At 43.8% G+C, this 16,672-nt stretch overlaps 2 protein-coding genes across 2 annotated transcripts; one reads left to right on the forward strand and one right to left on the reverse strand.

Moving 5' to 3' along the window:
- Nucleotides 1-40: 40 nt before the first annotated feature.
- Nucleotides 41-11,509, reverse strand: LOC119648188 (ribosome biogenesis protein BMS1 homolog). Its single transcript, XM_038049777.1, has 3 exons — nt 9,791-11,509; nt 1,356-2,054; nt 41-1,260 (listed from the first exon to the last, which is right to left on the reverse strand). Exons 1-3 carry the CDS (start codon nt 11,429-11,431, stop codon nt 97-99), a joined length of 3,504 nt encoding a protein of 1,167 aa, XP_037905705.1. The 5' UTR covers nt 11,432-11,509; the 3' UTR covers nt 41-96.
- Nucleotides 11,510-11,810: 301 nt separating this feature from the next.
- On the forward strand, nt 11,811-12,515 carry LOC119648190 (DNA-directed RNA polymerases I, II, and III subunit RPABC2). The gene is made up of 2 exons (XM_038049780.1): nt 11,811-11,987; nt 12,054-12,515. Exons 1-2 carry the CDS (start codon nt 11,959-11,961, stop codon nt 12,418-12,420), a joined length of 396 nt encoding a protein of 131 aa, XP_037905708.1. The 5' UTR covers nt 11,811-11,958; the 3' UTR covers nt 12,421-12,515.
- The last annotated feature ends 4,157 nt before the right edge of the window (nt 12,516-16,672 follow it).

The raw sequence follows: 16,672 nt of genomic DNA on the forward strand, positions 1-16,672 counted from the left end.
CCGGAGCACTAGTTGTTCATCCAAAAAACAAACGCGCTACTTTCAAAAAATGTTTTTTTTATTTATTTTTATAAAATACCTAACAAAACTATTCCACTAACTTTTTGACTTTCCGCTGGCATTCATTTTACTAATTGCACGGGATACCTTCTTCCGAAGCTCCTTCTGTCGCTTCAGCTTCCTCATTTCTTCTGCTTCTTTTCGTTTCTTGAATTCTTTTATTCTTTCTTTTGTAATGGCTTTGTCCCGCTGCCGCTTATCCTGGTAGTTTGTTTTGAGCATATCCATCACTTTGGCGACCTTTTGCTCGTGGGGCGATCGAATTACCGCAATGCGCTCATCTTCGATTGATCCCTTCGGATTTAATGGTCCTAACTTAGGCTTGTACTTGTAAGGCAAAGCACGCTGAAGAGATTTAGGAATCACCAACGGCTTAAAGCGTTTAGGTTCGCGTTTGATATCAGTGTAAAGACTATCTACGTTGGGTTGATTGCGAATATTTTGTTCACGTTTAAGTTGACCCAGAGTTTTCATGCCTTGCCATTGTGACTTCTCCTCGGGTGATAGGAGCAAGGACGTCACAGGGGTGTAAAACTGCGGAACATCTACTTTGAACCATGTTCGACAAATCACAATATCGCTCAACAATATCTTGTCCTCAAATGTAGCACGGAACGATCCCTCTGGATTTGGATGTGATTTTTTAATCTGCCCTCGAATTCCGGAAACTGTTTTAATTTTGGCTCCTTCAAACTTGGCCACTTCCAGGGTAGAAGTGAACATTCCTTTGATAAATCCTGTTTTCTTGTAAACTTTAAACGGTGTTCCGACCAATTTCAATTTTTTCATAATCTGCGTCGACTTGTCCATTTCCGTTACACATCCTGTCGCTGCTATCCGGAAACCGAGCCTCTTCATTTCACTTCGATCATTTTGTACGCTCTGAAGGGCTAGAAAGCCTGTGTTTTGCGGCGTTATCGGTCCCCAGAAAGTCATACTGCAAGTTTGATGGTTCGGCGTATACTTTAGGAATCGATGTTTCAAATTATCCTCGACTTTCGCAAAGATTGAAATTGTTTGGAATCGCCGCCAACCGAGGGAAATAATAAGTGGATCTCCCGTTTTCAGAATTTTCTTATACCAACGATGTTTCTTGATCTTACAGTTGACATAGCCAATATTTTCCTCGGCCATGTTTAATCCACCGATAAGAATTGGGTAGGTCGTATCCAAGTGTTCTATAAATTCAGCGGGAATGTTCTGTAAAAGAAAAGAAAATGAATTCATTTAGCATTTCTGGCTTTATTGGTAGCACTAAAAAGTTTTAAAAAAACAGTTAGAACATTAATAATTACCTTGAATCCAATTCGGACGTACAATCCAGCACGATGTCCTTCTACTTGCAATCGCAAATCTTCATCCAGATGTGCAAATTCATTTCTATTCAGCTCTGATTGCTTCTGAGCCTCTGCCTTCAAGTTCTCGTAATGTGAATGATCTCCTGTAATTCTACCAGAATCATCTTTGTTATCATATTCTGCATCAAATTTCGCCTTCAGTTTCATCTTTTTAGCCATAAGCTCAGATTTTGTCATATTCTCCTCTTCAACTCGAGTGATTTTCCGTTTACGCGAGTTCTCCTCATCTTGGTCCGCATTGTCATCACTGTCGTCCTTATCTCCGCTGGATTTCTTAGGTTTTTCTTCAGCTTTATGCTTTTCACCTGTTTCCAAATCCTCGAAATCTCCATATATTTCACTGTCGTTATCACTAAGATCATCTAATTTTAGAAGCTCTTCAGCGTCCTCAGAAGCTCTCCACTTGCCAGTTACGAAGCAATTTTTGATTTGCTCTTTATACTCATCTAACAACCAATCGCGGATTTCTCCGCCACCTTGTTTGAAGAAACAGCATTCATCTACATCCTTTATGGAACGTTCAGTTTGTAGGTTAGCTTGTTTTTCGGCGACTACTTTGAACAAGCCGCCGATTTCTTCATCGGAATCACTTTCTTCTTGTTTGACAGTATTGTCCTCGTTGTTGGATTCATTCCGCTGTAATTAGGACGAATAACAATGTGTAATTAGTTACAAATTTGATTGCAGTTGCCGAAACTAATATATGAATGAAGTTGATGGAAGGGCACACAAAATTAAAGCCAAAATTACAGCAAACCAAAAAAACAGAAAGCAAGTTCCCTGCCTTCATTGACTCAGTCGATAAATAAAATGCGGTACCAAATGTATCAAGCCGATTTGAAGAAGGAGGAAGCAATGAATAGAGCATTAAGAGTTCATGCAAATTATTTTCCACTTGACATAATAATAATAATAATCGATGGCGTAACAATCCACATTGGATCAAGACCATGAAGTGTGTTAGAGCACTTCATGAAGGACCGTAACGGTACACTACTGTACACTGTAGGAGACAATATAGCAAGCATTGCGCTCGTCCGGGATTATTACCCTCATTTGGCTCAGGTACTTATTCATAGCTGTTTCAACTGATATCCGACTTCCAGTCACGATAACAAACGCCTCCCACCAATGAGGTTTGAACCGCCACCTTCATGTTACGACAGCCCAGGCTCTAACCACTTGAGCCATCCGGACAGCCTTAACTTGATGTAAGCGAAAACTAAGAGATGGAAATTTATGTGCTAATAATCCCTAAGTCTTGATATTTTATTTGCCAGTGAAATGTTATCCACATCTTGGCTAGGATAGGATTGGTTTTTGGAACGTGTTATCGAGACTGACATCCTAGGCATAAACGAACGGTAGAACCCTGAGAAGCACACGCCTTACAATATATCGATCACTTTTTTCCAACATTCCTTTCTATCTATTCTTTTCATCACCCAACAACTCGGCTTATGTTAAATTAAATGCTCACTGTCCCGCGCTTGAAGTCGACTTCCATATTAATCGATCCACCGTACAATCGATTCCAAATTCAACTTCTACGAAACCGTTTTCTTAAACCTAAGCAAGTTCCCTTCCTCAGTTGACTGGACCATGGGTAGGTAGGCATTAGTGGCCGTTCCGAGGAACTCAATTAGCGCCGGTTTGCTCCCACAAACTCCTAAAACCTTAACTGCTGTAATAAGAGGATGAGGGCAGAGTTCAGCCGGTTCAAATCTCCAGTGCCAGCCCGTAGCATTCACCAAAAAAAGCAACTCTCCCACTCTGCAGCTGGAGATCCCTCTAAGGTCGTTAAAGAATGGTTTACCTATTGTCCGTAGCCTGGATTAAGCTAGAGCTGAGCAATTGAAAAAGAAATGTCTGAGGATTCCTCCCTCTTCGAATTGTAGAGTATGGTCAGTTATAGACAAGTGCCCCATGCAGACCCCCGTAATCTGGTATGCATTTCCACACGTCTTTCACAAGAGCTCTCGCGATCAGGTTTTGATATAGGCGGGCCTATAGTCCTCCAAATAAATCATCAGTCTTGACATTTTATGATTTGCTGCAAAAACTCCTTCCTTGCTTTATTTGAATGCAATATAACCTCGATATAATAAATTTTTCGAAATCCCTTAGAACTCCCCGTAATATTTAATTTAATATTTAATTTTATTTATTTAATTTAATACATTTGGCGAAACCCTTTTTATAACGAATTTTCAATCAGTGCTGAATATAAATAGAAAGTATAATTTACCTCTATTTAAAGGATTTTATCATCCATCATAGAACCTTTACATAACGTATCATCATCATCATCAACGGCGCAACAACCGGTATCTCGTCTGGGTCTGCCTTAATAAGGAACTCCAGACAACCTGGTTTTGGGCCGAAATCCACCAATTCGATATCCCTAAAAGCTTAAGTAATCCAATTAAGTAATTATGATTACTTATAATTTTATTAAAATATTTAAGCGAACTCAATGCGAATTCTATACAGCAAACTCAACGCGAATTCTATACAGCAAACTTAACTCAAATTCTATTTTTTTAATTCAAAAAGGACTTCCATATTCTTTAGCAATTTTCAACTTAATAATTAAATTCAGTGACAGGTCTGAAAAACATAATTACTGCGATCTTCCACTCCCTTGGCATGCCACGCAAAGTGGATAGATCCGCGCCATCTATTCGCTCGCAACATTCGAAATAAATTTCGAATGCTGCGAATCCTGCCGCGCCACAAAGCTACCTGGCGTCCTGACCTACGCCATCGCTTCATCTCAGGCAGGGTCTGTCTCGTCTTCTTATAGACTTTCCGGGCTGGATCATAAGTGACCCGTCCACCACAACCTATTGAGCCGGATTTTATCCACAACCTAATGGTCATGGTATCGCTCATACATTTCCTCGTTAGGTCCCAAGTCTCCGCGGAATACATGAGGACTGGCAAGATCATTGTCAGTACAGTAAGAGCTTTGACCCTATGGTGAGACGTTTCGAACGGAACAGTTTTGGGAGCTGAAATAGGCTCTGTTAGCTGCCAACAACCGTGCGCGGATTTCATGCTATGGGTTATGATTTTCGACCCTAGTCAGGAGAAATTATCAACGGTCTTAAAGTTGTAGTCTCCGATCATTATTCTTCCCGTTTGACCAGTGCGGTTTGATGTTGTTGTTTGGTTGGTTTTTGGTGCTGACGTTGCCACCATATATTTTGTCTTGCCTTCATTGATCTTGGGCTGCACGCCCAAGCTCTCGTGCCAATCACCGCCTGCTCGATCTGGATGAAGTTTGTACGTCTCGGGTCGTTCTTCCCACGATGTCGATATCGTTAGCATAGGCCAGTAGTTGGGTGGATTTAAAGAAGATCGTTCCCCTTGCATTTACCTTAGCATCACGGACCACTTTCTCGAGGGCCAGGTTAAAAAGGACGCATGATAGGGCATCCCCTTGCCGTACACAGTTGTTGATGTCAAATGGTCTTGAGACTGATCCTGCTGCTTTTATCTGGCCTCGCACATTGGCCAAGGTCAGCCTTATCAATTTCATCGCAATACCGAACTCTCTCATGGCCATGTACAATTTTACCCTGGCTATGCTATCATAGGCGGGTTTAAAGTCGATGAAAAGATGGTGCAACTGATGTCCATATTCCAACAGTTTTTCCATCGCTTGCCGCACAGAGAAAATCTGATCTGTTGCTGACTTGCCTGGAGTGAAACCTCTTTGGTATGGGCCAATGATGTTCTGAGCGTATGGCGCTATTCGATCTAGCAAGATAGTGGACCTTATAGTGGTACTAAGCAACGTGATACCTGTATAATTGCCGAACTGTGTGATATCTGCCTTTTTATGTATGAGACAGATAATGCCTCTTTGCCAGTCGTCAGGCATTGATTCGCTGTCCCACACCTTGAGCATAAGTTGATCAACCACTTAGTGTCGCCACCATATTAACCAGTTCGGCTGTAATTCCATCGGCTCCTGGCGACTTATGATTTTTAAGCCGATGAAATGCACGGACTGTTTCTTCTATACTTGGTGGTGGCAGTATTTGTCCGTCTGGTTGTTCAGGCATTGATTCGCTGTTCCACATGCTCTTCAGTAGTTCATCAAAATGCTCAACCCATCGCTCTAATATGCCCATTCTGTCGGAAATCAAATTTCCCCCTTTGTCTCGGTAGGATGAACATCGAGGTGTGTAAGGCTTCATCCTGCTGACTTGTTGGTAAATCTTCCGCGCCTGGTGTGGTTGCTCCCTGTACTTTTCGAGTTTACAGACCTGTTGGTTCTACCAGGCTTCCATTTTCCGTCTGTGAAATCGCTTCTCCGCTCGTCGGAGTTCGTGATAAGTGTCCGTACTTGCTCACATCCTTTGATAATGCAACATTACTCGGTATGCAGAATTCTTCCGTTCCGTTGCTAGCTTACATGCATCGTCAAACCAGACGTTCCGACTCATTTTGTGGCTGGGGCTGTTGATGCTTCATCTCCAGGATCTCTGTTGACTGCGGTTATTGTGGCATCGGAGGGCTGTGTTGTGGATGGCTGCAGTTCACCTGATTGTAACACGGGAATCTGGGTGGTGCTGTTATTCAAGCTCGGAGCCCCATGCCAACAAGATAAGATCCGAGTCTATATTGGTCTCTCTATATGTTTGTGGGTCGCTTTCCGCGCAAACCAGGTACTTTGAACAACCATTTCGTGTGACCCTGCTAATTGAATAATCCGCAGTCCGTTATCATTTGTATTTTCAAGTAAGCTATGAGAACCAACGTATCGCCTGAATACGGGTTCCGCCCCTACTTGGCTGTTAAAATCCCCAAGTATGATTATGATTTCATATCTGAGGCATACTTCGAGGGTTCGTTCTACTGCCTCGTAGAAGGTATTCTTCTGCGGCTCTGCAATTTGCCGAATGAGGACAGAGTAGATTTGCTTCTCAGAAATAATTTCCTAAAATCGTACCCCACCTCCGAAGACATTATTCTGCCTGGCATCGTAATAACAGACAGAAGGATAAAGAAAGAAAGATGGCAGTGGGAACCTTTAAACCATTAAAATTATCATCATCATCATCATCATCATCATTTTTCCAGCTTTACATCAGAGCGATCTTCAAATCATCTTACATCTCCTCCAAGGTTGGTAAGCATAGCCTTATGATATATGCCAAGGGCATGGAGGCGGAAAGAAGTGGTGTTTATTACGAAAGTATGTAAAAAGAATCATTTTCGCTCTAAACCTTTTAGACCAATTTGCTTAACATCGTCCGTACTCAAAGCGGTGGAAAAGGTTTTAGAGGTTACATATCCACCCGATCGAAACGCCTTCAGCATCACATTGTGAGAAAAGAAACAATCCCACAGCTTCATGTTCCTAAATGTATACACTCTCATACAACAGTTGCAGTCGATGTCTTCTAATTTGTTTACTTCCCCATCAATTGCAGATGACTGCGCTCAAGCGAAACTCTGTATCAGCTGACAGATGTATTGCAGGATGCCATGTACGTTTTGGGCAACAAAAGAACATTTGACAACATATTGCATACAAAGACGAGCTGATCCGCAAGGAAGTAGGAAACACTCTGGCCTTCGGTATGGCCAGAAAGCTAGAGAGTAGGCAAATAGAAGTACAGAAAGGTTCAAACTCTATTGTTCTGAACACTACTCTAGGATTTCGCCAGGGTGGGATTAATTCTAGTTTAGTTTACTGGGGGAAGTCGCAGTTCCAAATACTCACGCCTTTCGTTAGACCCATTATCTATCCCCTTAGATCGCAGACAGCCTGTTGCAGAGCGAACTAGGGAAAAAACGAAAGGAGGAAGAGGCATCTGAAGGAGACTTCACTTAGATACTTTCCAGGGAAAAAGGCGAAGAGGGAGAAGAGGCGACAACAAGCCGTGCTATCAGAAAAACGGGGTGGACATGAAGGATGGAACACCAAAATAAAATGTGAGTACCCGAAGGAAGACTAGACCGCCAGCTCTGTTTATTAAGCCGACGGAAGGCAAGACCTTTATGGATGTTCTCAGCGAATTTCGTTTCAAAATGAAGCCCGAAGATAGCGGAGCGGAAGTGTCTCCCATTCGGAAAACGAAGGGTGGTAAATTGTTGCCCATGTCCATGTTTAACCTGTTTATGGGAGGAATTTTCGAGATGTGGAGACTCTAGTAGGAATCTAGTCTCCTAACGTCGTTCACCTCCTTCAAGATATTGGCGTTGTCCAACGTCATATGGTGTTCCTGCTCTCTCTATGGGAGGAATTTTCGAGATGTGGAGACTCTAGTAGGAATCTAGTCTCCTAACGTCGTTCACCTCCTTCAAGATATTGGCGTTGTCCAACGTCATATGGTGTTCCTGCTCTATTATATGTCTGGCAACCGCGGACTTTATGTATGGGTTATTCTTATTTTTAGCGGATTCGGCCTGGTGTAGACTCGTTTTGTTTGCCCTACGGAAATCTTGTCGCACTCTGGGCAGAAGATCTTATAAATGCCGCTTTTTTCCGTAGATTCTTTTTTATTCTTGACCGATTATAACCAGGTCCTAAGTAGGTATCATCTGTTGGTCGAGGTGACCCGGAATCCACGGTTATGTAGCCGCCTTTTGATGTTCTGCGCCCGACCCGAGTAGGTTAGTGTTATCCATTGCCTAGGTTTTGTGTTGACCTCCTTGCGCGAATTACGTGACCATACTGCGGTAGAAACCTTTCTCGCAATTTTTCAACGATCGATACAATCCCATATCGATCGCGGATATTTCGGATGTGATCAAGGCGTGTTACGTTACTAATCCAACGCTGTTGTTGTATTTGCCTCCATTACCGCGAAACGCCACTCATTGTTCTGTGGACGACACTGCGGTAAATTTTAGATTTGAGACGTTCGTTGATCCGTTAATCGCAAAGAACACCAGTTGTGGAACGTTACTTCATACAGATTGCGCTAATGCGTGAAGCAATTTCATAGCGCAGTTCTTCATTGGCTGACAGCATTAACCCGAGATATTTAAATCGCACGGTTCTGAGCAGGTCACTGACACTGAGAGTGATAGTGATGGAGAGTCGACAAACAGTCAGTTCTATTCAGATTCAATCTGAGACCGTGTTGCATGAGGCGATAATTCCATTTTTGGATAAGTTGGTTGGCTATTAAATGCTCGGAACATAATCTGCATAAAGCAGTGCATAGAGCCCAAGACATTGAATGTTCGTGTGAAGATGTCCATAACAAGAACAAAAAGAAATGGTGAGAAGGTGCTTCCTTGATGAACACCGACAGAGACATGAAGTGGTTTTGATATAATCGCCACACTTCGAACTTCCGGTCGTGGTAGAGCAATTTAACCCACTTTTGAACTGGGAGATACTCAGTTGCGATGTCGTTTCATTGCTTCCTCGACTTCAAAGGCACTGACAGGTGGAATTGCTCCACATTTTGGCAGTGTTTGTGGAAGTGGAGGACGAACAAAGTTTTCTGTTTAAATCTAATCGAACTATTCTCGCCATCTATCCGTCGCATTTCACGGTCGGTAAGCAAAGTACCGTTCTTGTCACTAATGTAACAGAAATATCTGATATCCTGTGTGCTTTGGTGTTGACAATTCGATACTGATCGAAAAGCTTTTTTTACACAAACTTACATTTGAACATCAACATTCCAAAGCTAGGTAGGTATTTCAGTTGATGAACCGCCGCTTGTAAATCGTGTGTTTAACTTGGTTACACGATTCATCCTCATCCGTAATGGTTGGTAATCGCGTAAGCGAGAAAATTTCTTCGTTTTTCTCACGAAATCACCACCGCAAGTCGCCTCAGTCGATGTTGAGGTGCAAGTCAGTGGGCTACCAAAATAGATAAGTTTATAGTCATTTTTACCGCATTTGCATTCTATGTTGCAGGTTTTGGCACCAGACCATCGGGTTTCGTGTAGATCACTTCAAATAATAAAATAGCTAAAGGGGTTCGGGATCCATGTTCGAACCCTACCTCTAGCCATGGAAGTTCGGTCGTTCTCAGAAGACCAGCATGTAGATAACTTATAATCCATATACGAGTTAATGAGAGGCATTTGAACGAGACCATATAGAGACATTTTAAATATTCTTAGCAAAGATTAGGAAGAAGACGGCTTACGGTTTCGTCCAGGGCAGATGCAATTCATCAGACATTCGCGGAACCCAACGTGAGCGTGAATTATAACCAGCGTAAATCCGCCGTAGTTCAGCGATTAGATTTTTATTTGTGGATTGATTACCCGAAAAAATTTCAATAAAATTTCATATAACCCATAATCCAGAAGATCATGGAATATTGGACCCGAACTGATGACAACAGTTCTAGATCCTGAATTGAAAACATTAAGCTTACTCACCGAACTGTAGACACCATACACCAACTTCATGAGACTTTTTGATTCCGATTGCCGTTCCAGATATGCATCACGAGCCTTTTGTGCCAAGTTCTCTTTCCATGACAAATTACTCTTCATGACTTCATCTTCTTCCTCCTCATCCTCGTCATCTTCATCTTCGTCATTTGAGTTTTCACCCTGCTCTTGATATTCTTCATCCGACGTTTCTTCATCGCCTTCTTCCGCTGACTGTTCCTCGCTGCTTTCATTCTGCCAATTCGTTTCTTCATCTTCGCTCTCACTCTCGCCGGCACTTTCCTCTTCTTTCTCTCCAACTCCAGAATCGTTACCGTCGTCATCATCATCATCATCTTCCGATCCTGAATCCTCCGAATCATCGTCTTCCTCTTTCACGACAGGTTCTTCCTTGAAATTTTTCGATTTAATAATGTTACCATCGGAGAACAACCTGAACTCCTGTTCCTCAATTTGCATGTCGACGGTTTGTTTCTTCTCCTTCAGCTTTGAGACCAGCTCCTCTTGCTCGGGATTAGCATTGGCTTTGTCGCGGTGGCTGTGGGATCCTTGGAGTTCAATATAAACCGCATCTTTGTCGTAAACAATTCCTCCGACACCAGACATTGGGGCGTACAAGAGGCGTTCCTTTTCCAATAGATTCCGTTTTTTCTCCGTTCCTGGGAGCGGGCAGGGATCTTTTAGGGCGCTGAGTTCGCTAATTCTAAGATCTCCAACCCCTGCAACGTGCACCATTGACTCCTTATTCATTGGGACACCACGAACGTATCCGTAAAGAATCACTTCTCGGTCGCACTTTGGATTCTGTCGAATCATTTCAGTATTGGTTACGTCCTCAACTCGATCAGCCAGGACGTAGCTGTGAGCTCCACGCCAAGTAAGGGGACGGAACTTCATAACGGATATGAAACGTCCCAAGTTCTTGATTTCATTGCGGAGGTATTCGCCATGCAAGATCCCTGAGAGGTAGAACAATTTGGCTCCGTCGTAAACCTCGGTCCAGAAACGATGCTTCAACTCCTTCTTTCGTCGCTTCAAGGCTTTCGGGCTCTTGATCATATCCAAGTGTGTCAGGACCCCCATAATCTTAGGCATGCCATGCACCTGGCAGATATTCAGGAACTCAAAGATTTCCATTTCGAACCCGAAGCTCGCGTCGCAAAGCAACAGCACAAGGTCTGCACATTTCGCGATATCAATCATGCAATTAATATCATTGTTGCACTCGATCAGCGTAATCCGCCGCTTTTTAGACGTAACTATTGTGATGGGTCCGGAAATATCAACGACGTTCGTGCGGGTGAAGTTTTTAATCAAATTGTTTATGAGCGTGGTTTTGCCGACTTTCGGCGGGCCTACGACAGCAATGAGAATCGGCGGCGGTTCCTCGGGAGTCTTGTCGACGAGCGGGACATGCTGTTTCTTGGCAGTGATGTCCTCCTTGCGACGAAATCGGCGCTCTGCCCGTTGAGCTGAGTTGATGGCGAACGCTTTCGGATTACGCTGACGAGCCGTGAGATTTTCATCCTGGGGCTTGGTCTTCGACTTTTTCTTCTCCGCGCTTACACCAGATTGTCGTGGCCGATGGGACCTTTTCTTGTCCAAAGCACTTTCATCGTCACCCATTTAGACAATTTGTAAAAAACTAGCTATTCCGCGGTGATCCATGTACTGTGAACGTTTGACGTATAACCGCACGTGTAGTAAAAAGTCAGTTTACTATAGAGGTTCAATGTTTCATGTACAGATGGCGGCTCTCACTTTAGCTGGGATGCCGTTCTGGAAAAGTTTGCCGGAATTCCAGAAAATTAAGCGCTTAATCATTATTCAGTGCTCGAAGCTTATTAAGAAATGAAATTTAGTTCATTCCATTTTAGTTTAATGTAAAGACATTAAGTTCTGGTGAAGTTTTTATAATATTTTCCTATTATAAATGGTGACCTTCCTACAGTACTAGATTATGACAAGCATCTAGAATGTACGGTGAACGCTTTGTTATGACATTTCAAATTCATCTGTTCGGCTGTGTGGCTGGCTTTGCTTCGTGCCGCTGGGGGGAACTCCGATTCGTCCAAATTTTGTTGATAATTGGCGCCCAGTTGCCAAATAAAAAGTTACATTTCGTCCGATCCGCTGAAAGTAACTGCTAAAAAATGGAGGATGGTGATTTCGATAATGACGAGTAAGTAATTTCCTCGGAATTGCAGATTTGTCATTTTCTAACCTCAACTTTCTATTGAAATTTTAGTGTCGCAGGAGACGATTTTGAAGATGTTGACGAGGAAGATCAAATTGACGACTTGAATCAAGATGAGGAAGTGGATAACATCGAGATAATAGCACCTGGGCAAGCTGGGGGTGGTGTGCCAAAGTCAAAGCGAATTACGACGCGCTACATGACGAAATACGAGAGAGCTCGTGTGCTGGGGACACGGGCCCTGCAGATTGCCATGTGTGCCCCAATTATGGTGGAACTGGACGGTGAAACTGACCCGCTACAGATCGCGATGAAGGAACTGAAGCAGAGAAAAATTCCGATCATTATAAGACGCTATTTGCCGGATCATTCGTACGAGGATTGGAGCATTGACGAACTCATTATTGTGGACCATTGAGGCGTTGGGTTCTGTTGATGTTTGCCTCTAATATTAAGATAGTTTTACGTGGCTGATGAAAGAGTTACTTCTAAGAATAAAGTAATTTTAAGGAAGATCAAATGTTCTTAATGTTGCGAGTGATGGTTGCATTTGGAGTATACGCTAGATTGGTTACTGACCGGGGCTTTGTAAACGAGATCGTTACTATCGCTAGGTTTCCCCAACATGGCCCATTCGTTGCAAAGTGGGATAATTACTGATGGCGCACTTAATAAAAATGTAGAAGGGATAGCGCGATCTATAGATGTACAATTCCCAAGTGGGTCGACTCAAATGTGCCTAGTCTAATCATACAGATAAGACGATTTATCATAAAACGCAACCGCTACAGAAAAGTCGACGAAATCAAATCGCTTCTATTAACGCGACGAACATCAGCATTCCACATCACACCAGACAAATTTAACGTTACGATCAGAATACTGCACATTCAATTCAATGAGACGTTCTGGGCAGTATCATCTAACCGTTAAAGAGCGGAAGAGGAAAAATACCATCCTATATCATGTATGTAAGAACCCATTGGAAGCAACTGGATTAATGCTGGTATGAGGTGGTCAAAGGGTAGTATAGGTCCCGGGGCGAAACGTGGATTGGTACCCACGATGGAGCATAAAACCTTTGAAATGCCTGCTGAACCAACACCAACAGCTCTACTACCAAACCCTATCTCCACCTCCACGTGGTGACCGCTGGGAGCTCTTTCTTGACGAAAAGCTGCAGACGGAGAAGGATGAAGGCGAGTCTCCCGCGCCTAAAAACGGGACAAATTGTACCAACTGGTCCTCCAGGTTGGGGGTTGGGTAGGGCTGACAACCCTACACGGAAAACAACTTGTTACGAAGCCACAACAGGAGCCTCGGATAGGACGGATTTTAAAACGACGGACCCGGCAACGACAACGGAATAATGATTTGCACATTTTCTCATGGAATGTGCGCTCCCTGTACAGAGATGAAGCTGATAAGCAGCTAGCCGATACCCTGTCCCAATATAGGGCTGATGTAACAGCGTTACAGGAGATGCTTTGGACAGGGACCGGTTTCCTGGAGAAGAGCCGCTACACCATATATTATAGTGGCCATCCAGTAAACCATGTGCTCGGAGTAGGTTTCTTTGTCAGTCAAAAAATGAAATCTACGGCTTTGAAAACATAAGCGAACGGCTATGCACTCTGCGCTTGCGAGGCAAGTTTAGAAATATGAGCCTCATTAACGTTCACGCCCCTACAGAGGAGACTGCAGAGTCGGAGAAGCATACTTTCTACGAGGCAGTAGAACGAACCCTCGAAGCCTGTCCCAGATATGATATCAAAATCATACTTGGGGATTTTAACAGCCAAGTAGGGAAGGAGCCCGTATTCAGACGATACGTTGGCTCCCACAGCTTACACGAAAATACAAATGATAACGGACTGCTGATTATTCAATTAGCAGGATCACACGAAATGGTTTTTGGAAGTACCTGGTTTGCGCGGAAAGCGGTCCACAAACATACGTGAGCCTCTCCAGACGGGACCACCTTCAACCAATTTGACCGCGTGTTGATTGAACTCCGCCACCTCTCTGCCTTGATGAATGTCAGAACATATAGCGGGGCCGATATAGACTCGGATCACTATCTCGTTGGCATGGTGCTCCGAGCTCGAATAACAATACCACCTAGAATCCCCTCTGACAATCAGGTGAGAGTGAACACTGAAGCCATCCACAACACAACCCTCCGCGACACCTATAAGAGGGAAATGGATGCCGCAATAACCGCAGTCAACAGAGGGCCTGGAGATGAAGCATCAACAAATGATCTTCACAACCACCTGAAGAACGTTATCATGGATACGGCCACAAATATACTTGGCCCCAGCCGCCAAAGGAGTCGGAACGGCTGGTTTGACGATGAATGTATGCTAGCAACGGAACGGAAGAATGCTGCATACCGAGTAATGTTGCATTCTCAAAGAACGCGGGCACGCGCAGAGACTTATCACGAACTCCGTCGAGTGGAGAAGCGACTTCACAGACGGAAAAAGGAAGCCTGGGAGAACCAAAAAGTCTGTGAACTAGAAAAGTACAGGGAGCAACTGCACCAGGCGCGGAAGTTTTATCAACAAGTCAGCAGGATGAGGCCTTATACACCTCGATGCTCATCCTGCCGAGACATAGAGGGAAATCTGATTTCCGACAGAATGGGCATATTAGAGCGATGGGTTGAGTACTTTGATGAGCTACTGAACAACCAGAACATCGGCGAGTTGGAGGTCCCGCCAACTGAAGACGACGGACAAATACTGCCACCACCAAGTTTAGTAGAAATAGTCCGTGCAATTCATGGGCTAAAAAATCATAAGTCGCCAGGAGCCGATGGAATTACAGCCGAATTGGTTAAATATGGAGGCGACCAGTTACACCAAGTGGTTCATCAACTTGTGCTCAAGGTATGGGACAGCGAATCAATGCCTGACGATTGGCAACGAGGCATAATCTGTCTCATACATAAAAAGGGAGATATCGTTGCTGAGCCCTACATGAGGATGGACGATTCCGTAGCCTACACAATGACGAAATCTATGAGCGATACCATGACCGTCCGGTTGTGGATAAAATCCGGCTCAATAGGTTACGGTGGGCGGGTCACTTAATCCGTATGGATGAAGATGATCCCACCGGGAAAGTCTATAAGGGCAATATCTATGGTAGAAAAAGAAGACGAGGCAGACCTTGCCTAAGATGGAGCGATGGCGTGGGTCAGGACGCCAGACAGCTTTTAGGGATATCGAATTGGTGGACCTCGGCGCAAAACCGGGATGTCTGGAGTTCCTTATTAAGGCAGGCCTAGACCGGATACCGGTTGTTGCACCGTTGATGATGATGATGTGAAAACGGATTCATGCGGACTTACTTTTCTTTAGCGTTTGCATCGTTGGCAAGCCGAGTCAGCTCGTCATGATCGGTTGCCCGGTTTCGTCCCGTCAAAAGCCCGATCTGGGAACAGTCGCGAGGCTTTCAAATCTCCATCCCGCGTATTAAGCCACTGTTGTTTCGGCGGGCCCATCGATTTCAAGTGAATTCTCGTAAGCGCAAATTACATGACCATACCATCGAAGACGCTTCTCTTCCATTTTTTCCACAATCGATACAACCTCATATGGGTCGCGGATATCCTCATTTCGCATGTAATCACACTACATCTACGTCTCCAAAAATTTTGTTGAAGAATCGAGGGATTCCTAAGTCCGCCATCCACTTAATGGCGGACCAGTTGGAAAGCAACATATTTTCCCGGGTTATAGTCCACGGGACCCTCATCCTTGGACAAGCATCCAAATCGCTAAATATATGACTAGGGTTTCGTTCAGGGCAGAGTTCTGATGATTTGCTACACTGAACCACAGTGTTGGGTACCAGCCCTTCGCTTTCTAGAGTTCAGATGCGATGTCGTCAGGTCTTATTGCTTTAATTTGTTCGTTTTATTGCTTTCTCAACTTTGGTGGCGCTGACAGGTGGAATTGCTCCAAATATCAATTGTCACTAACGCAACAGAAATGTCCGATACCCTGTGTGCGTTCGTGTCGGCTTTTAACAAGTCGACGAAATCTTTCGCTATCCCGAGTGTCCAATTTATCGTATCGGTTGGCATTCTTGTTGATTTGCCAGGATCGTCAAGAAAAGTTTCTTTTCACGGACCTTTATTTTAACATTGTCATTTCCAAGCCAAATATATCGGTTGAAGATCCGTTTACCCGCCTAGGTGACCCCGAGGGTTGCATAAGCCGCTTTATGGACGGTGTCTTTAACTTGGTTCTACGATTCCTCCACATTCGTAATGGTTGGTAATCGCGTGGGGTCATTTTTGAGGTTTTGTGTAAAACAAAATCTTGTTAAAATCGGATTACTGTCTGTCTGTTCATCTGTCTATCTGCCTGTCCATCACATACATTTTTCTCGGAGACAGAGCGATTGACACCAAAGTTGATAGAAAGGTGGGAACTGTGAACGCTCACGCATGCAATGAGTTGCATCGAATTACGTCGAATTTAAGTGGGGGTCCCCATACATGCAAAAAGGGAGTGTACATTTTAAAAGTTATGTGGGGTATCAAATTAAACGTCTCGGTTAGTATTTTTCGAAGCCGGTATGACAGTGGTAAGATGTCGGCGCCTTATGAGAATGTAGTCGATTTGCGTTTTACTGTTCCCACTATAAAACGTAAG

Source organism: Hermetia illucens, chromosome 2 (genome assembly GCF_905115235.1).
Source record: "Hermetia illucens chromosome 2, iHerIll2.2.curated.20191125, whole genome shotgun sequence".
NCBI lineage: Eukaryota > Metazoa > Arthropoda > Insecta > Diptera > Stratiomyidae > Hermetia > Hermetia illucens.

Coding starts and splice junctions, on each gene's coding strand:
- LOC119648190 (XM_038049780.1), top strand. CDS start 11,959: ATGGAGGATGGTGATTTCGATAATGACGA. Junction 11,988..12,053: donor GGTGATTTCGATAATGACGA/GTAAGTAATTTC, acceptor TTGAAATTTTAG/TGTCGCAGGAGACGATTTTG.
- LOC119648188 (XM_038049777.1), bottom strand. CDS start 11,431: ATGGGTGACGATGAAAGTGCTTTGGACAAGAAAAGGTCCCATCGGCCA. Junction 2,055..9,790: donor TGTATGGTGTCTACAGTTCG/GTGAGTAAGCTT, acceptor TCCTAATTACAG/CGGAATGAATCCAACAACGA. Junction 1,261..1,355: donor ACGTCCGAATTGGATTCAAG/GTAATTATTAAT, acceptor TTTCTTTTACAG/AACATTCCCGCTGAATTTAT.